The 21545-nt window shown below is 42.5% G+C and overlaps 1 protein-coding gene across 4 annotated transcripts in view; it reads left to right on the forward strand.

The window, feature by feature from the left end:
- ALG12 (ALG12 alpha-1,6-mannosyltransferase) overlaps positions 1-20537 on the forward strand; it is a 28662-nt gene extending 8125 nt beyond the window's left edge. For 2 of the 4 annotated variants that reach the window (XM_074942385.1, XM_074942386.1), the window contains exons 2-11: positions 3274-3354; positions 3760-3946; positions 4127-4259; positions 5216-5389; positions 6767-6961; positions 8120-8223; positions 9870-10093; positions 11588-11757; positions 11960-12035; positions 18454-20537. In XM_074942385.1, the coding sequence (XP_074798486.1) occupies positions 3281-3354; positions 3760-3946; positions 4127-4259; positions 5216-5389; positions 6767-6961; positions 8120-8223; positions 9870-10093; positions 11588-11757; positions 11960-12035; positions 18454-18685 (1569 nt within the window). In that variant the 5' untranslated portion in view covers positions 3274-3280 and the 3' untranslated portion in view covers positions 18686-20537. The remainder of the gene's footprint in view (positions 1-3273; positions 3355-3759; positions 3947-4126; positions 4260-5215; positions 5390-6766; positions 6962-8119; positions 8224-9869; positions 10094-11587; positions 11758-11959; positions 12036-18453) is intronic. The other 2 variants (XM_074942387.1, XM_074942389.1) reach the window with 2 other exon arrangements.
- The last annotated feature ends 1008 nt before the right edge of the window (positions 20538-21545 follow it).

The raw sequence follows: 21545 nt of genomic DNA on the forward strand, positions 1-21545 counted from the left end.
TAAATTTCTTCTGATGGGGGATCAAAATGAAAATTAAATGTCTCAGCAGTACACCCGAGAATATCTTCTTCACTGACCCAACTCACAGGGAAAAAGGCAGACAATACCATCTTATTGCAGGACAGTCTGCTTAGCAGTTTTTGACAAGTCCGTCTGGCTGGGCTACTGAAATCAGGATCACTCTGTCAGGCTTACCCTGAGAGTTCACTGTACTCCCCCTAGAACTGGGGGTGGATATCTCCTGGATGGGAGTTCCCCTTGTGTCTTCAGGAGTTGCTCCAGCAGTTTTCTGTTCAGGATGATCTTACCCCCACAGCTGCTTGCAGTTTCCTCCTTTGTATTGGCCTCCTCCTTATCATTCAGGATTGACAGGGGTGGCGAGGGGGGGGTTAATCCTGCACATAGGGTGTGCCTTCCTTATCAGTGTGGGGCAGAGGTGGGCAAACTATGGCCCGCAGGCCACATCCGGCCTACGGGACCGTCCTGCCTGGCCCCTGAGCTCCTGGCATGGGAGGCTCGTCCCCGGCCCCTCCCCCACTGTTCCCCTCCCCCGCAGCCTCAGCTCACTGCGCCACCGGTGCAATGCTCTGGGCGACGGGGCTGTGAGCTCCTGGGGCAGCGCAGCTGCAGAGCCCGGCCTGACCCAGTGCTCTGTACTGCATGGCGTGGCTGCCTGTCCTGGTGCAGCCGCACCACCAGCCGGCGATGCTCCAGGCAACGCGGTAAGGGGGCAGGGAGCAGGGGGGTTGGATAGAGGGCAGGAGAGTTCGGGGGGTGGTCAGAGATGTGGTCAGGGACGTGGATAGGGGTTGGTGCAGTCAGAGGGCAGGGAACAGGGGGGTTGAATGAGGGCAGGGGTCCCAGGGGGCAGTCAGGAAGGAGAGGAGGGGTTGGATGGGGTGGCGGGGGGCAGTCAGGGGACAAGGGGTGGGGGATGGGGCAGGAGTCCCGGGGGGGGGGGAGTCAGGAAGGAGAGTGGGGGTTGGATGGGGCGGCAGAGGGCAATTAGGGGCGGGGGGGGTCCAGGGGCGATCAGGGAGAAGAGGTGGTTGGATAGGGCAGGGGGGTTCTGGGGGGGGCAGTCAGGAAGGAGGCGGGGGGTTGGATGGGGCGCGGGGGCAGTTAGGGGTGGGAGTCTGGGGGCTGTCAGGGAGAAGGGGTGGTCGGATGGGACAGGAGTCCCTGGGGGGCAGTCAGGAAGGGGGGGGGTTGATGGGGCGGCGGGGGGCAGTTAGGGGTTGGGGGTCTGGGGGCGTTAAGGGGACAGAGAGCAGGGGGGCCGTCAGAGAGCAGGGGTCCCTGGGGGGCCATCAGGGAACAGGGTGGGTTGGATGGGGCAGGAGTCCTGGGAGGGCCATCAGGGGGCGAGAAGCATAGGATAGGGGGCGGGGGCCGAGCCATACCTGGCTGTTTGGGGAGGCACAGCCTCCCCTAACTGGCCCTCCGTACAATTTCAGAAACCCAATGAGGCCCTCAGGCCAAAAAGTTTGCCCGTCCCTGGTGTGGGGTCTATACAGCCCACCACACACCTGCTCATAGAATGGGTCCTTTTCACTGCCACCTGCTGTGTTTGTTGGTGCATACTTCGATTATTGTACATTTGCTATGTTTTATTTATAGTCTAGCTTTTGTTAATCTGTTGTTCACTGGCTCACAAACCAGAGGGTCTTCACTGTGATGTTATTCAGCATAATTTATACACCTCTTTTGTGCATTCATCTTCCTGAATATAACATTGTAGCTCCAGACACTATCTTGCCACTCCCTGCCCATCTTGTCTCACTGACACTGTGTTCACATGGTACTTTTTCATTTCTTGTGTGACCTGTGCCAACTTTCCTGTACTATATAAAGTATATACATGCCTATTCGGGTTACAGATTTGGTTATCAGGATTCAATATCTTGAGATCTCAGCTTTCTTTTGGCTTTCACTGATAACTCTCATACGTGGGTTTTGACCTCCATCTCTACTTACTCAAATTTCTGTTGGACTGAATTGTTTCAGTTGCATTAAGGTTTTACCTGAATGGGTAGCAAACCTAACTGCAGAACCCTCCTTTTTTACCCAGGCTTCGGACGGGCATTGTTGCTAATGTGTGGCAGTGCCAAAAGTTACAAACCAAGAAAAATGGAAAAAAATTCCTTTTTGTAAAACAAAACTGATGTCTGGATGTATTATCAACGGTGTTGGAACCTTTAGTTTTCCAGTACAGACCTCTGGGGGTAACACAGTAATTGGTAGTAGGTTGTCATTCTCTCCATGGGCCAAACAGTAGAGGTAGATGAGACACATACTTTGCCAGTGGGTTTCACAGGTATTTGCTGACAGCAGGGGAATGGTGAGACTCAAGAATCCTGGGATCAACTCTAGGTTCTCAAGGTGTACATATTCTAGTAGTTACAGACCATTATACCTCTGATCCCTTCTATTTCTGCCCTTCGTTCTGTCTGGTCCCTGTCCCAGTCTTCCTTTTGGCTCGTGTGTTGGTCTCCCCTCTGCTCTTCACCCTTCTACATTCCCGTTAAGTTACCTCCTTCTCTATACTGCCTGGGTGCTATCGGGGTGGGGGGGGCATTGAGAGCACATAATAGAGAGACTCCTTGCTCACAGTTCCAGTGTATGGCACCACAGTGGCCCATGGCAACCAGGGGGAGCAATTACAAAGAAAGTTGTGCTCAGCGCTCACATTCCGAGTGTCATCACCAACGGTGTAGTCCTAAACTGCCGTGTCTCCGCACCAGCCTGATCCTTTAACCCCGCCTCATGCTGCTCTAACTCTGCCCCCACTCTATAAGGGGTGGTGCACTGAGCCAGAACGCCATGCTGGTGCATTCCAGCTCCACTACGCCACTGTTCCTGAGTTGCGCTGTGGGGATGGAACATATGCAGCCTAGCCAGCACGTAGGATGTGTTTGGGGGGAGGAACATGATGTCTGCCGACAGAATTTGCAGAGAATTTAACTACCACCCTCTAACATCTCCCTACTGAGCGTGGGTAAATTATGATTTTTAGAGCTGCATAGCTTGGGTAAATTTGGGTGGATTTTCATGGGAACAGCAAAAGGCACATTCCTGGCACCAGGATGAGTTGCAGTTGTAAGAATTTTTTAAACATGGGGAAAATATATTGTTTTGCCCAAAGTTTGTTCTTGTAAACATCTGGACTGTTTTTATGGAAACTGCCTCAGAAATCAGCTTGTCTCTGTCACCAACAGAAGTTGGTCCAATAAAAGATATGATCTCACCCACCTTGTCTCTCTAATATCCTAGGACCGACATGGCTACAACAACACTGCATACAATTATTAAAGTCAGGCTATTTCACACCACAGGGAGGGGCGAGTTACAAAGGTATGGGACCCGCACAGAAAACACTGTGCCACCAGCTCCTTCTCTTTTATGTTTGTGGTGGTAGTATGCTATGTGGAGAGATGTTGTCTTTTACGGTAAAGCATAAGACATTAAGGCTTTATAGAGTAAAGCCAAAACCTTGAACTTCAGGCAGTCAGTGCAAATCATGGAACACTGGCTGAGTATGCTCTTGGCAAGATACTTCACTTTGTGAGTATATAGGAAAACCTGATTGATTACTTGATCTGTTAGTCATGCAGTAGGCTACATGTACAGTAGCATTGTCTTTCCCTTCATATTTTATTAAAATGCATTAGTCTCTCCTTTTCCCTTTGTAGGCACATTGTCATGATGTTAATATCATTTCATTTTTTCCCCTCTGTCAATTTTGATCTCTGATAATAGACGATATGTGGATTTCATGTCCAGCATGGCTGAGAAGAGGAGCTCAAGTGGACAATCACTCCTGCTGTTGCTGATCATTGCTGTGGCCTTTGCATATTTAACTGTCTGTCCATTTACAAAAGTGGAGGAGAGCTTCAACCTCCAAGCCATCCATGACATTGTGTACCACAGACTGGACTTGGAGAAGGTGAATAGGAAAGAGGACATTATTATTTATGGTCTGTCCAAGATAACCCATCTCTCTCTTGACCAGCACAAATGCAACATGAAGCATAAGAGCATTATTTGTCTAGTTCTGCTACATTCATCTGTTCTTAGACATTATTTCTAGCTTGCCTGTCATACTGAGCCTTTCTTTTCTTTGCAGTACGACCATCATGAGTTTCCTGGAGTTGTCCCAAGAACGTTTCTTGGACCAGTCTTTATTGCTGCACTTTCCAGCCCAGCTATATTCGTGCTGTCTAGGTTGCAAATGTCCAAGTTTTACTCACAACTGATAGGTATGAACATTAAATCAGGTCTGAAAGGAGATCTTGAATAGTGATGTATTCTGCAGTACTGGTCTGTAACACTGTTCTAAGGTATAGTGTTTTGGATCAATGCTGGAGAATATGGTAGTATGTTTATTTTACAAGTGAACTTGCAAGACTTGAGTTATTTAACTTAATGCTAACTTAAAAGTTCCACCATCCTTTTTTTACCAGGTAACCAACACAAAGAAAGTTATACTAAAGTAACGGAGTTCTAACAGAAAACTGAGGGGATGGTGGAAGGGAATTCAGAATTCACATCCAAGTTTTTATGGACACAATGTGTTTTATTTAGACATACTAGTATCTACCAGTAGTCTGGTGGGTCTGTCTAACTGCTTGGGGACAAAACAGTCAGCCACGCCTACACACATACACACACACACCCTGGGGCTGGGGACCAGGGAAGTGTTTGTCTCTCCTGGCTCTCCTTCTCTGACAGAGCTGGCTCCTCACTTATATCTTCCTGCTGGGAATCAGCGCCAATCATTGGCTGCTTCTTAGCTGGATTGGTCATTCTCAGCACCTGTCTTCTGGGCTTCTCCTTTGGCCAGGGCTTGCTGCTCCTTGGCTCCGCAGGCCCTTAAAGGGGCAGACCACCCTGCTACACCACCCCACGTAACATCATTCAGAGAACTCAGCCCCTGCGATACTGAGTCACAACCAAACAAGGATGGATTGCACTGAAAACATTACCTTGGATACTTTATTCTTTTAAGTCTGATCTAAAATATTGTATTGTAACATAATTTGCCTGTTTCTTTATACACTCCTTACCCCATCTTTTAAATATTGCACTACTTAATATTTTCTTTGTATTTGTGCAATAGTAATTTAATATTTCTTAACATTCCTCTTTGTTGTTGCCTACATCAATAAGCAACCTGACATTGCTTTCTTATCTTAATTTTTTTTCTTCACAAAAGTCCGAGGAAGTCTGGGGCTTAGTGTGATTTATGCACTATGGAAGTTAAAGAAAGAAGTCAGAAAGCAGTTTGGATCAACTGTATCGACGATCTTCTGTCTAATAACTGTTACTCAGTTTCATCTAATGTTTTATTGCACTCGAACACTTCCCAATATGTTTGCACTTCCTGTTGGTAAGCATTTATTTTGAGGATGTCATATACATTTTGAAATTATTTCTAACGTTATTGATAGTGAGTGCACATGGACAAATAAATGTAGTCAGACCAAGTTAATGTATATATGCTTGATGGCTGGACTGTGTGGCAAGGAGTCTGGAGAACTCTGGTTGTATGTTTTATATCATATGTGTTAAAATAATTCGCTAAACTGAAGTTGTATTTAAGCTGAATATATAGGGAGTTTACCTATTAGTGACTTTGATTAAGTAGAGATTTGACTACATTTATTTTATTTATAAAACACGTGGCCATTGCACAGCCTCTGGACATTCTTGCGATTTAAAAATCTGTAGTAAAGGTAAAGCTAGTCTGTGCAGGGCTACCTCAGAGGACAGTCTGAGACTATGCAATGAACTCCCTTCCGAAATAAGGACCATCAGAAACCTCACCACTTCCCTCTCTAAGTGCAATGTGCTCTTCTTTGACCTGATCTAAATGCATCTGAAAAATAAAAAATCCCCCAACCAGAAGATTCCACTGCTCACACAATTCTCCCCCTGGAGAGAGGATGGGAGAAACAACCAGTCACATGTGGCAGATATTAGTTGTGTCCCTTAATGCACTACTGGAAGGTACTCAGATGAGGGCAGTATAAGAACCTATATAGAACAGAATAAAAACACATTGAATCATCAAGTGACTGTTGCACAGCGATAACCTTTTCAAAGCACTGTACAAGGTATTGAGACTACTAAAATACTTTTCTACTATTACTCTTTCATATAAGCAATTGCTGTAATTTCCACATGGATGCTTTGTGATCGCAACTGGTGCTTAATATGATCTTTGTTGGGATGTGGCCTACACTATGAAAAAAAGTAGAGAACCCATAGTATATAGAGATGTGACACATGTGCAACTAGCCACCCAAATGTGTTCATATTTCCTTGTTCTTAGGAGACGCAGGGTACATTTTCTTCTTGATGCTTGGATCTGAGTGCCATTAGCATTAATGCAAGGTACACACAGGTCATGAGAATAACAAGCACAGTGGCTGTCACAGAATAAATTATAATAGTAATAACCAGACCACTTAGATTCAGAAGAGCTTTCAGTACCCTGTCACAAGTAGAGTTGTTCATGTCACTCATTAAATATACTCCCGGGGGAGGGATTCCAGACTCTTTCCTTTGTGATACACCCGTTCCTAGTTAGCTAGTGCATCAAACTAGAGTACTTTACAAAGGGCCCTATTCTGCATACCTTTCTCTGGCAAAGCTTTGCTGCAGTAGGAATACTGAATAGGGCCCAAAATAGAGGAGATACTTGAATTAAAAAAACCTTAAAGATGTCCGGTGGTTAATACAGTGTTTTTATATCTTTTTACAGTTCTCTTGGCACTTACATCTTGGATACAGCAAAAGCACGGACCATTTATTTGGTTCTCAGCACTGGCAATTATTGTCTTCAGATCAGAGCTCTGTATCTTCTTGGGCCTCATGCTTCTGGTGACATTATTAAGTAAAAGAATCTCCATTTTAAAGATGCTTTCCCATGCTGTTGCTGCTGGCGTTGTTTGGTTGGGTAAGTGCTCCTTTTTTTCATTGAATTTAATATCTACTATTTCTTCTTTTTTCTAAGGTCTTCTTTTATTTAAAAATATGCCTGCAGTAAAACTTACTCAATAAAAAGTGAAAATTAAGAATAAATTTCCTCTGTTTTCACCACAAGAAAGCTAATGTATTCATTAAACTGGTGAAATTTTACTCTGGGAGAAATGCAGGATATTTAGCAAAAACCTTAGGACCATATTGTCTTCTACACAGAAGGAACTTGTGTAGGGGCTAGAAAATGCTGCATGTTTCAACTTGCAATGTTTCCTAGAGTGCACTATTATGGTAAGATGAGATGGAGTTTCCCACTCACAACGTTCAGGGGGGTTGGCCATCATTACCATCAAATGGCCTGAGATCTGCCACCCTGAGTAGCGAACTCAGACCAGGAATGAGATGTAATGTGATGTGACACAAGATGATATTGAGGAAGATGGAAGGAGGGAGGTTTACACAAATCAGGTTCTAGGGATACTTGAGTTGCCTGGTACATGCTATGTTCCCATCTTTTATTATTTCATTTTTTTAATTTTAATAGATTAGGTGTTGGTCACTGCAGAAAAACTGAAATCTCCTGGGTCTCAAGCCATCTGTGGAGGCCTGGAGCATATGTAGACCCACTGAGCCTCCTCATGGACAACACGACTCTCTTAAAAAGCATGCTCTCAGAGTCTGCCTGATGGTGGTTGCATCAATACATTTGCTTTTTAGGGGCAGGGGGGAGGGTGTTAAAGCATTGAGAGGAGAAGCAGTGGAAGATAATTCTGAGCACATCAGCATTCACTTACTCCGGCACTGTGAGGTGGAGGATGCTAACAGAGAGAAGCCACTCCCTGCTTCACATCCTTCCTGATCGACAGTCCAGACTATTGTTCACACTGGACATAGAGGAAGACCACAGTATGAGTCTCTCTCTAATTGTGCCTGTGATTTCTACAATGAAATGCAAACTGTGCAATCACCTGTCACATTTCTATGTCAGCACAAGACCCAGAGCCTGATCTGGCTCCCATTGGTTTAACTGGCATTAGATCAGGCTCATAGGGTGTCCCAGTCTATGTTCATCTCTTATGCAAATGTTCAGCTTGGATGAGCTCCTCAGTCTTAGATTTTTTTTTTGTTCTTCTAGGACTAACAGTTGCTGTGGACTCCGTATTTTGGAGGCATCTTCTATGGCCGGAGGGGAAAGTGCTTTGGTATAATACAGTTTTAAATAAAAGTTCAAACTGGGGAGTATCCTTTAAATATATATAGGAAAATAAAGACATGGCCTTATGTCAGCTAAGCCAAATATTTGTACTGATTTATTCATGGGACTCAGCTGTGACATGATTGAAATGTTTGGCATCAATGACAGAATTCAGTTGAAATTTACCTTGTGGGGTCCAGTTCCAAGACATACCTCTCTCCTGTCCTCCTCTTGGTGCCTGCTCCTGCCCCATTAAAGTCAAAGGAAGCTTTTCTATTGACTTCCAGGGGCACAGGATCAAGCTCCTTGTGCAATCCTGCATTGTCCTTCAGTCTCTTCACTGCCTTATCGTTCACTCTTCTCTCCCTCTTGGTTGTGAATTCCACTGTCCTCCCTGTCACCAGGGCCTTGGTGCTGCATCTACACTGGCAAAAACAGAATTCATCGTTCCCCGTTAGTGCAGTGGTGGCAACAGCGGTTGCAGCTGTAATACAGGCAGTGGCTAAGAGTAGGGTTAGATGATCCAGTTGCAAAAATGTCTGAATCCCATCTACGCTGTAGCTTCTGCTGCTGGTGGCACCAGTGGAACAACCCGGATATATATATATTTTAAGGGTACAACTTTTCCTATGTAGTCACAGCCTTGGTGCTATATTCAACTCACCACCACCCCGGCAGTTATTCCTTTACAAAACCTCTACAATTTGCCCTTTCCTTTTTGTATTTACTGCTAAGGGCCCGGTTTCAAAATCAGCCCTTGACTCCTCCTCTCTTACCTCATTGCCTCTAACCTTGAAAAGAGAAGAGGGCTTTTCATGAGAGTGCATTTTATCTCTCTGTCCCCTTGAATCCAGCTCCCTTTTTCGGCAACAGTTTGACTTGGTACCCACTTCTTAATTCTCTTTGTCTTACTGTTCAACATTCCCAGCATAGTGTTTGCAATAGGAAGAGAGTGGGAAAAGACCAGTGGGTCACCGACTGCAATTGCAAGGGCAGCTGAGCACAAAGGGTGAGGGAGAAGGGAAGCTGTAAAGTCCAGGAAACTTTAAAAAAAAGAAAAAAGATGTTTTCAAATTACCAAGTTAATGTTTTTCCCTGTACCCTTCCTTTCTTCTCTTATTTTTCTTATAATCCTTAAAAAAAGACTTTAAATTCAGGATCCCTGTTGTAATTGCATTTAGCTGTGTATTTGTGCACAGTGGTTCATTAATATATGCCTATATGCTGCTTTATAGGTTTTTGTACCATGTTCATTGTCTTGGTACCCGAATGCTTGAGGGGAATGAAGGCCCATAGCATTTCCAAGGATATATTAATGGACCACTGAAACATGCCTTCATTTGCTTATTTCTTTACATGGAAGCTGGTAAAAAAAAAATCAAGTTCCTCAAAATTTTGGGAAAAAACGTTTCTACAAAATTTTTCATTACCCTTTTTTTTCCTATTTTTCAACCAGCTCTGTAGATGACTGCAAAACTTAAGTGAAGAAAACAAAATCTTCAGAAATGACTAAACTGTCTTATTTAGAAGTTCAACATATGAGTAATTTGGAACAATGTGATAGCTGTAAACTAAATAAATTTATTGCATACTTAAAAAAGTTTTGCAGAACATCTGAAAGGATAAAGTTACTTTAACCCAAACATTTGCTGATAACAATAACATCCTTAACTCCCTTTTCATCTTAAAGACTTCTCCCTTCTTGTGGTATTTCTATTCAGCCCTGCCTCGTGCTTTGGGATGCAGCATTATATTTGTGCCTCTAGGTGCAGCAGACAAAAGGACTCGGGTATTAATTCTACCAACGCTGGGTTTTATTTTTTTGTATTCTTTTCTCCCACATAAAGAGCTGCGGTTTATCATATACACTTTCCCCGTCTTCAACATAGTGGCTGCCAAAGGTTGCACACGAATGTAAGTTCAGAGTAATGCTTCTTGAAAAGATTATTCTCAGTTCAAACTTGTTAGTAGCTTACAAGATGCTGGTCAGTTCTTTTATCACTTAGAGGAGAAAGAGAGATTAAATGTAATGTGCAAGCCAAAGGAGGGCACGTACGCAGGTGGTGGTTGGGCCAGATTCTGTACCTGAACTGCTGTGGCCAGCAGTGGCAGCATAGGTTGGAAGTTGGCTGCCCTATACTAGCTCAGCACAAAGCTCTGAAGGTTCTCCATAGCAAGAGTCACAGTGGAGTGCACGAGGATTGGACTATGGGGCATGGGCCACTCTTTTAGGAGCATGCGGCTTCTAACCTAGCAATGTCCCAGGAACATGTTATTTGGGCACCCAGCAGGAGTAAGGTGGGGGGCAGGGCTGTGCTTTGGGTTGCTTGCTGCCAGCCAGAAAATGGAAGTAGTTTAGCACAATGGTTCTCAACCTGCTGTCTGTGGACCCCTGGGGGTCTGCGGACTATGTTTAAGGGGTCCGCAAAAGACTTGGACTGAAAACTGATGGAACAGAATTCAACTATATATACAGGCAATAGATCTCTCCTCCATTCAAAATTTCCAAAGGGTTCTGCACCTCCATTCGAAAATTTGTAGGGGTCCGCAAATGAAAAAAGTTTGAGAGCCACTGGTTTAGCACTCTCTTTGCAATACATATGTGCACCTGTTTGGGAAAGCTTTGTTACAGTTCCAGAATTTGGCCCATAGTCCTAGCCTTGTAACCAGATAGTTAAAAGATTATTTATTAAATAAGTCATCAGTTAAGGCCAGAACTGTTACAACACTATAAATAAAGTGGGATCGCTATTGTCTGACTATCATTAAAATGATTTATTAGAAATCTTATTGTATATGCTGTATAAATACAGGTTTTTGTTCTCCTTGATGAATGTGTGACTCCAATTAATGAAAGTTATAAGTAGATATCTGCAGCAAGTTGTACCCCAGCGTAGTGGTATAATTCAGTTAAATTCACCCACAAGAGAAAGGGGCACACTCCAGTGAATACCTGTACTGTTTATTACTTTACTCAGGAAACTCCTTAGTGCTAATTAATTAGGTACATTTAACTATAATGTTTATCTTAAAGAACTGAATTTAGTTGTTTAGATAAACAAATTAAAGTGAAATTCCAAAGTGCTTTTGAGAATTGTATGTTTATTTCTATAGCTAAAGGTTAAAAACACGGAAGTGTTAAAGTGTTATATTATGAATATTTTATTATTTGTTGTAATTGTAACTATTAATTTGTCATTCAAAATAATTCCTTTAGAATTGAGGGAAAGAAATACAGTGTTATAATTTTTTAGTTAATATAATAGAACATGCAATCATCCTCACTCTTGCTTTTGTCCAACAGTGAAACCTTTTATTTTTAAAATGTTCTGCCCCAATAACTACTTACAGAATGTAAAGGCAAGATCAACAGCGAATTTTCATTCTGTTTTTTTTACCCCTTAACAGTTTGCATAACTACAAAAAATCCTGGCTATATAAACTCGGATCGCTGTTGGTTATGACACATCTCCTAATTAATGCTGCTTATTCAGGAACATCATTATATGTTTCACATTTCAACTACCCTGGAGGAGTTGCAATACAGAAATTACATGAGTTGGTGCCTTCAACAGCAGGTATGTAAAGTTGGTTCGAATGTTAAGTAGTGTTCATCTAACTTCAGTTTTGAGGATTCTTTGCTGTACATTTCTCATAAATACATTAGATATTGTTTATTTTGGAATATTTACACGTATCTTTATGGTTATGTAGCTTATTCGTCACTTACAGGTGTACTGTAGTTACAAGCATTTTGAAATAGTATTGTTTTTGTTGTAGATGTCTCTGTCCATATTGATGTGGCTGCTGCACAGACTGGAGTTTCTCGATTTTTGGAAGTCAACTCGAATTGGAGGTATGCCATGAGCAAGGGGTTTTTGTCAAGACAGTAAACATTGTTTTTCCCTCTTGTGTGCATGCATGCTGGCAAACCGGATGGACACTGATTCTTACACAGTGTGTGTGTTAAGTCATGATCAGGGGCAATCCAAATCTTCAGGGAATTTTGGTGAAGTCTGTAAGAATTCTCTACCAAACATGGAACGTCTGTGAAGCTTTTTGTTTTCTGTTTTTCTTGGCCCATTTATTGTTTAAGTACCAGAGATAATGTAAAGACACAAGAGGGAAAATCAAAAAATCTCTTAGCTTATTAAACTCAACTACCTTTGGTGTGACTGGATAAAAATGTGTCCTGGATAACCCTCAAAATCCATCTTTACTTCACTGGATCTTTCAAAACACGTTGTAGTAGTCCATCACTTTTCAACTGATGACAGTAGAGTGTAAATAACCTTTTATCCTAATTTTTAAGAACAGTGGCAAATATCTTAAATTGAAAAAATGTGACAAAATGTTCCGGTATTTGCATGTTCAAATATAGCCTTAGTTATGTGGAATATCCCTTCCATCATATAGAGCAGGGATCAGCAACCTTTGGCACGCAGCCCGTAGGGAAATCTGCTGGCAGGCCGGGACGCTTTGTTTACCTGCAGCGTCCGCAGGTTCAGCTGATTGCAGCTGCCACTGGCCGCGGTTCACCGTTCCAAGCTAATGGGGGGCTGCGGGAGTTGTAATTTAGTTCTTGAGGTGATCTGAGAACTCATGGTTTTTGGAGTCAGGGAAGAGGGAGAATGAGAAGGAAGAACCAATTAGCTTTTGTCAGGAGTGCAGAAGTTAGCCAGTTTGGCACCACTTATTGTTGCTACTTTTTCTCAATCTAATTACAATACTGAATATAGTTAGTGGGAACGTTTCCTCACAACTGTTCAACTCTCATGTCGGACTGCTCTTCACATGTTGGAATCTGGAGGAAGCTCTAAATCATGAACTGTCAGAAATAATTGTACAATGTCGTGTCCCCCCCCCCCCCAATGTGGTAAGACAGATATGATAGCTAGAGTGCCCCAATTCTTGTTTATTCAGCAAGCTACTTTACTGAACGTACTTTGGACTATTTTACATTTTCTGTATATGATGCCTAATTTTGATGGCTTTTAACCAGTTTTTGCTTCCCATTGGTGGTGCAGCATAGAATGTGAGGCCGTAATGTGATGGAAAAAAGAAAGTAATAGCATTTTGTCACTCTGACAGATGTTCCGTGGTCTTGCAGCCTGATATGGAGGGGCAGTTTGTCACTCACTGTTATCTTTGCTCATCAGAAAGGTGCCTCAAGGAAAGGCTGATTCATCATAAGGATCAACATAAGAGAGGTCAGGGATAAACAGCAGCTGACGATCATACACACAGGCACCAGGTTCTCATCACACAGCACAATAATGCAAAGAATCAGGGTAGTACCAGACCTTCCCTCTGGCATGAGGAAGCAAGAGCCCTGCAGATGGGTAGAAAATAATTTGCTGTCTTCACAGACTGTACACATAAAGGGATAATCAGATTTATGGATGGAGTGGCTAAGCAGACTGATGATTCATCAGGATAACTGCAGTGTATAACTAGAAGTGTTTTGAAGTGGCATGCCCAGATATTCTATTTGCCCCAAGACAAATGCAGGAATTCCATTATCTGCCTTCAAAGAGCGACTGAAAGAAACTTTATGTAGATTCTAAAACTGGATGGGTCTATAATCTTGTTTGCCTTTCCTCCATTAGCATGAACTCTTTGAAACAGGATGAAAGGTGCTGTATGAGCAAAAGGTATTATTTTCAAATACTGTAATAATATTCAGGAAAGCTTGCATCCTAATGATAGCTCCTTTACTAGCCCAGAGGGAGACTATGGGATTGGAACTGGCAAGGCTGTTGGCCAGATGTCATGTTCTCTCCACCAGCCTGACCAGATGTGCCATCTCAAATGGTAGCTGGATCTGATAGTCCTTAAACTGCTTAGTCCCGAAACGGTGGTTTCTTAGGAGAGACGATAAATATGTAGTTTGCATACATTAGTGTACCATTACACAGTATATTTACAGGCTTCTTGGGATTCTGCGGAATGTGCTTCATGCTGTGGCACCATCTTTGAACTTAGTGTTCTTAATGGGATTTTGCTGGAATGAAGGTTCTGTATCTATTAACTTTTGTTATCCTTGCCCCTCTTGACTTCTCCATCACTGTGAGTTGCATCTCAGAGGTGAATACTGAGGGACAAGCAGTTGCTAGAGGACAAATGTATTTCCTGTCAGTTTTTCTCATCAGCTCAATGTTCATTAATTTGATTCAGCCTCAGCAAAGATGAAGCTGTTTATTTCATGTCAAAACTAACTTAGATTGATCAGAGCTGAGTTTTAGTGTTAAAGAGTTTTGGAAGCTTTCGTTCTGAAATTAAGGCCCTTCCTCTTGCTGGCAACTTTAGAGTAACCTTCGGATCCCACCAGGGAAGAAATTGCTTAGATGTGAAGGATTGGTGGACATACAAGTTGACAAGTCTCTGGATTGCTTAGATGTGAAGGATTGGTGGACATACAAGTTGACAAGTCTCTGGATTAAGTTTAGAAGTGTGAGTAATAAGAGTGATGTAGTGGTGGGAGTCTGCTATAGACCACCGGACCAGGGGGATGAGGTGGATGAGGCTTTCTTCCGGCAACTCGCAGAAGCTACTAGATCGCACGCCCTGGTTCTCATGGGTGACTTTAATTTTCCTGATATTTGCTGGGAGAGCAATACAGCGGTGCATAGACAATCCAGGAAGTTTTTGGAAAGCGTAGGGGACAATTTCCTGGTGCAAGTGCTAGACGAGCCAACTAGGGGGGGAGCTTTTCTTGACCTGCTGCTCACAAACAGGGAAGAATTAGTGGGGGAAGCAAAAGTGGATGGGAATCTGGGAGGCAGTGACCATGAGATGGTCGAGTTCAGGATCCTGACAAGGGGAAGAAAGGTAAGCAGCAGGATACGGACCCTGGACTTCAGGAAAGCAGACTTCGACTCCCTCAGGGAGCGGATGGGTAGGATCCCCTGGGGGACTAACATGAAGGGGAAAGGAGTCCAGGAGAGCTGGCTGTATTTCAAGGAATCCCTGTTGAGGTTACAGGGACAAACCATCCCAATGAGTCGAAAGAATAGTAACTATGGCAGGCGACCAGCTTGGCTTAATGGTGAAATCCTAACGGATCTTAAACATAAAAAAGAAGCTCACAAGAAGTGGAAGGTTGGACATATGACCAGGGAAGAGTATAAAAATATTGCTCGGGCATGTAGGAATGAAATCAGGAGGGCCAAATCGCACCTGGAGCTGCAGCTAGCAAGAGATGTCAAGAGTAACAAGAAGGGTTTCTTCAGGTATGTTGGCAACAAGAAGAAAGCCAAGGAAAGTGTGGGCCCCTTACTGAATGAGGGAGGCAGCCTAGTGACAGAGGATGTGGAAAAAGCTAATGTGCTCAATGCTTTTTTTGCCTCTGTCTTCACTAACAAGGACAGCTCCCAGACTGCTGCGCTGGGCATCGCAACATGGGGAGTAGATGGCCAGCCCTCTGTGGAGAAGGAGGTGGTTAGGGACTATTTAGAAAAGCTGGACGTGCACAAGTCCATGGGGCCGGACGAGTTGCATCCGAGAGTGCTAAAGGAATTGGCGGATGTGATTGCAGAGCCATTGGCCATTATCTTTGAAAACTCATGGCGAATGGGGGAAGTCCTGGATGACTGGAAAAAGGCTAATGTAGTGCCAATCTTTAAAAAAGGGAAGAAGGAGGATCCTGGGAACTACAGGCCAGTCAGCCTCACCTCAGTCCCCGGAAAAATCATGGAGCAGGTCCTCAAGGAATCAATCCTGTAGCACTTACACGAGAGTAAAGTGATCAGGAACAGTCAGCATGGATTCACCAAGGGAAGGTCATGCCTGACTAATCTAATCGCCTTCTATGATGAGATTACTGATTCTGTGGATGAAGGGAAAGCAGTGGATGTATTGTTTCTTGACTTTAGCAAAGCTTTTGACACGGTCTCCCACAGTATTCTTGTCAGCAAGTTAAAGAAGTATGGGCTGGATGAATGTACTATAAGGTGGGTAGAAAGTTGGCTAGATTGTCGGGCTCAACGGGTAGTGATCAATGGCTCCATGTCTAGTTGGCAGCCGGTGTCAAGTGGAGTGCCCCAGGGGTCGATCCTGGGGCCGGTTTTGTTCAACATCTTCATAAATGATCTGGAGGATGGTGTGGATTGCACTCTCAGCAAATTTGCGGATGATACTAAACTGGGAGGAGTGGTAGATACGCTGGAGGGCAGAGATAGGATACAGAGGGACCTAGAAAAATTGGAGGATTGGGCCAAAAGAAACCTGATGAGGTTCAATAAGGATAAGTGCAGGGTCCTGCACTTAGGACGGAAGAACCCAATGCACAGCTACAGACTAGGGACCGAATGGCTAGGCAGCAGTTCTGCGGAAAAGGACCTAGGGGTTACAGTGGACGAGAAGCTGGATATGAGTCAGCAGTGTGCCCTTGTTGCCAAGAAGGCCAATGGCATTTTGGGATGTATAAGTAGGGGCATAGCGAGCAGATCGAGGGACGTGATTGTTCCCCTCTATTCGACATTGGTGAGGCCTCATCTGGAGTACTGTGTCCAGTTTTGGGCCCCGCACTACAAGAAGGATGTGGATAAATTGGAGAGAGTCCAGCGAAGGGCAACAAAAATGATTAGGGGTCTGGAACACATGACTTATGAGGAGAGGCTGAGGGAACTGGGATTGTTTAGTCTGCAGAAGAGAAGAATGAGGGGGGATTTGATACTACCTGAGTAATACTCTCAACTACCTGAGAGGTGGTTCCAAAGAGGATGGTTCTAGACTATTCTCAGTGGTAGAAGATGACAGGACAAGGAGTAATGGTCTGAAGTTGCAGTGGGGGAGGTTTAGGTTGGATATTAGGAAAAACTTTTTCACTAGGAGGGTGGTGAAACACTAGAATGCGTTACCTAGGGAGGTGGTAGAATCTCCTTCCTTAGAAGTTTTTAAGGTCAGGCTTGACAAAGCCCTGGCTGGGATGATTTAATTGGGGATTGGTCCTGCTTTGAGCAGGGGTTTGGACTAGATGACCTCCTGAGGTCCCTTTCAACCCTGATATTCTATGATTCTATGACACGTAAGGAAGTTTCTTCATTCCTTCTTCCTTGCCCCATTGTTGCAAGGTATAGAAGTGGGAACTCTAATTACAGAAGGGAAGCAAATTGATAACTTAAACATAACTTTAGAAATTAGCTAAAAGGATTTATCTTTATGAATCATTTATGTACAATGGAAATATACACATATAATGTAAAAATATAAATATTTCTTATCTTCCCACTACGTGGAACCTAATGCAACATGGTACACAGTCTCATGAAGGCTATGATTTAACCTCATTTACTTAAGAAAATAGCATTCCCTTAGAGCTATTATATTTTCATGGGCATGCTATGTTTCTATCTATCCCCCTTTAATGTATTTATCTTCCCAATAGCCCTGTGCAGTTGGGCTGTCATCTCTGTTTTACAGATGGGGAACTAAGGGACGAAGCAACAAGTGGCCAGATGGCCAAAGGTATTTAGGTGTCTAAAGATGCAGATAGGCAGTATGTAGGCACCTAACTCCTGTTGATTTCACTGAGAGTTAGGTATCTAAATGTCTTTGAAGATCTGGGCCCTAGTGTAATTTACAGAAGTATCTTGGCAGGTTAGGCATTTTGCATGCATAGGCATTTCTATAAACCATGCCAAGTACCGATCTGCATCTTCAGGCACCTAAATACCTTTGTAACTCTGGTTCCACGGTCACACAAGAAGCCTGTGGCAGAACAGGGAATGGAACCCAGGGACTCCCAAGTTCTACACTAGAGCCCTAACCAGTAGGAAATCCTTCTTGTTTTATTGGCGGGGGGAGAAGAGATGATGACTCAGCACCATCATGATGTTAGACCCCCACTGCAACTGCCTGCCAGCAATGGGGGACTGCCCCTTCTGCAGCCTAATAAGTCAAACCCACATAATCAGATCCTAACGAAAGCCAGTCCACTCCCCCTCCCCTGCAAATCACAGGCCTCACAGTAAATCTTTTCTCCACAGCTTTCAAATAGAGGGGCAGAGAGGAAATATGCTATGAGCAGCTCACAGATCTCTATGGACTACCAAAGAAGCAGCAGGAAGAGTTGCTAATGCAATGTTTGACTTCCTTTGAACATTAGCACTTGTTTCTGTGGCTCACATAATGAAGTATGATGAGAATTAGACTGAGAATCTTTTTATTCCTTTTATGTTGTTTTTGATAGTACATGTCTGTGCAGGATAACTAGCAGAAGTTTAGTATGTTCTGAAAAGAATGCAAATAAATCCACTGCATACTCCTTACAGGTATGACAAAAGGGAAGATGTTAAACCTGGGGACCAGATGATGATATCTTATACACACATTCTAATGGAAATGGATCCCATTCAAGTATCTCATTACAAGATGACCCATCGGCCACTTGCACATATATCAGGCATCAACAGAATTGGGTTGAACCTTACCACACTACCTCCTTTTACTTTAAGCTTAAAAACAAAATTAATACTGTTGGAAAAGCTTACTCGCTCTTCTTGACCATAAGGAAGTTTTCTGACATAACTTCACTGATGACTTGATAATCTCCAAAATAATGGCAATTTGCCTAACAATGCAATTCAGCAGCTATGGAAATAATACAATCTTTGTACTGATTAACTTATTTACGTATACAGCTGTTTCTTACATAAATTACAGAAAGCTTTCCAATGTTATGTAAATCCAATCCACATCATGATTGAACTGTATGTATCTTCTTTGAAACATTTTCAAGGTCAGCATTACTAAATAATTTGATTTTTTTTGGCCTGTTTACCAATGCAATATATACATGTTTTTAAATGCCTGGTATGAAAAATATAATGGAGCAGGTGTATGCTATTCTGTGGTATTTAATCCTTGGGCATTACAGATGTACTGCTTGATGGTTCTACTGTATAAATTGTGATTTTTTTCCCCACTAAATTGCTATGTGAAACTTTAATAATCTCATTTTGCATCATAGCAAAGCCACATTCATTGTAGCGTTGTCACTATATATAATTGTGCTTTGTAAGCTGTTAAATAATTAACGTTACAAGAACCCATTTGAAGAACAGTTGTACTTTTTGGCAAGCACCACCTTGAGACAGAGTTGGGAATTAGAAGAGGGTTCATCACATTTTTATACTGAACATGGAGAAAGGACAACTTAGATTTCAAACAAAAATATTTAGGCTTTTGTTCAATAATCCTTCCTCCACAACCAAACTATCTTGACACGTAACATAGACATGTACCTATAAAAACATTCATTTCTATAAATTTCAGGGAATTAAGTTGTCCTGGAAGACTTTGCAAAGGGATATGGCTAGAGCATATTTAGGAGACAAATGTACTGTATAGTATAGGTTTGGTGATATGTCCTTGTGTTTAGAGATCATACTTTGAGACTGATTCACTCAGCTTTCACACAGTTTAGACTTTAAGCTATATATAAGCTTTCACACAGATACATGATCAAAATAAGCACTGGGAATCCACCCTTGGGAATCCACCACCTCTCACCAGTAATTCCTGCTAAGTAAACCTGCACAGTCTACTCAAATAAACAAGGGATGTGGTGTATCAATTTAAATTGTGACATCTTGTTTTCTTAACCATACTAGATCTGGTATGGTGAGAGGTCCAGCAGCATATGAAAATTCAATGCCAGTGACAAGTATAAATGTGATGGAGTTTAGCAGTCGAATATGTAAGTCTTCCTTATTGTCTGAAAATTCAAGACGTAAAATATTTTACTGAGCAAAAAGTTTCCCCACTGAAAAAGAAGCAGCTGCTCACCTTCCCATTCATGGAAGTGCATGTTTACAACTCTAGGATTTTGTTTTCTTTTGAAGCCCCCACGTAAGATTCAGTGCTCATGTATGGAAGGAACTGATAATATTGGGTGGAGCCTGCTCCATTGTGGCAGTTGAGGCTCTCTCACGCAGTACTCTTGCAAGGCTGATTCTGCAAAACCTGTTAAACCAGTCTTTGGCCTCCCTTGAAATTGCCATTGGTGAAGTGCCATCTATTTGATTTTCCCTTTGGGAAAAAAGACTTATCTAATTCCCTCCAGAGCCATCCTAAACATCAAATAGCATAAGAGGTATTGAAAAGAGTAAGTGTGCAAGCATGTAAGTTTACAAAACACAAAGGAAAGTTTTGAGTGAGTTCATTTTTCCAGATCTCAAAGTTCAGATTTTTTTTGGTTTTAAAAGTTTTGCAACACAGCTTCAAAGGCACCAGCATTTAGAAGAAAATCACCTGTTTTCTGGTGTATTGATAAACAAAATAATCTAATTCCTAGTTTGCAAAAAACTCTCTTGATTTCAGTATATTCTCCCCCCCCCCCACCACCAAAAAAAAAAAAAGTTTTAATGAAGTAAAGATTAAGGGTGCAATACCACAACATGCCACTGAAACAAATAATTACCCTAACTACCACTGTAGAGAAGCAACTATATATTTTCAGACTGAAGTAGGAAGTATTGCACCATTTATTTAGTTGGGCTTAAGTCTTTGGTCCTTTGGATAGCTTTAAGTGAGACGTCAGTAAATAGGTGGTGCACTCGGCCATTGCTGTCTTGATTTATGAACTAATTTTCCAACTTTTGTGAATGGCTACATATGGGGTTTGGTTTATTTGTTTTTTGGTTGGCTGGTTTTGATAAAAACTTTTAAGCCCTCTGACATAGGCTTAAGTTTAGAAATATACTCAGAGGAGAAATAGCACCATTGTGTTGCTTTCTTGATGTATGAATCAGCCATACATTTATAGGCACAAACCTTGTGGGTTTTTTGCAAATATATATATTTTTTACACTGAAAGTTGTCTTTCAAAAGTTAACTGTGATGGTTAGTTTCTGTAAAATCTGAACTTTTAGGTATCATTGTTAATTAATACATAATGCTTCCAGAACATTTTAACTTCTAAAGAACACCAGACCATGTCTTCTTTCAAAATATTCTCTCTGTTCACGAAAGAACATAAACCCCATGCAGTGAAATCTTGCCAGAGATGATCGTTTGGAAAAATATACACCTAGCTGACCCATCAATGCTGCAACCTTATCTTCATTGTCTTTTTTTGTGAATGAAATTTCCATTTTTTTAAACCATCAGATTGGCCTCAGGAGAGGATGCCTCTGCTGCAGAGCCAGGAGGCCTGTACAAGAGAATCCTCACTGTTAGCTACCTTTACCCTACTTTCCCCCAAAATTTAGGAGTGCTCTTCACAGCACACACTTATAAACACTAGAAGACGACCACCCCCACATGCTTTTACTTGTAGTTCTGAATGCTTAGATTCCCTCTACACAAATGAGTTTAATTCTTCAAACTGCAATAAGAAAACAAAACCACAAACCAGCATGAT

The sequence above is a fragment of the Natator depressus genome, chromosome 1 (genome assembly GCF_965152275.1).
Source record: "Natator depressus isolate rNatDep1 chromosome 1, rNatDep2.hap1, whole genome shotgun sequence".
Lineage (NCBI taxonomy): Eukaryota > Metazoa > Chordata > Testudines > Cheloniidae > Natator > Natator depressus.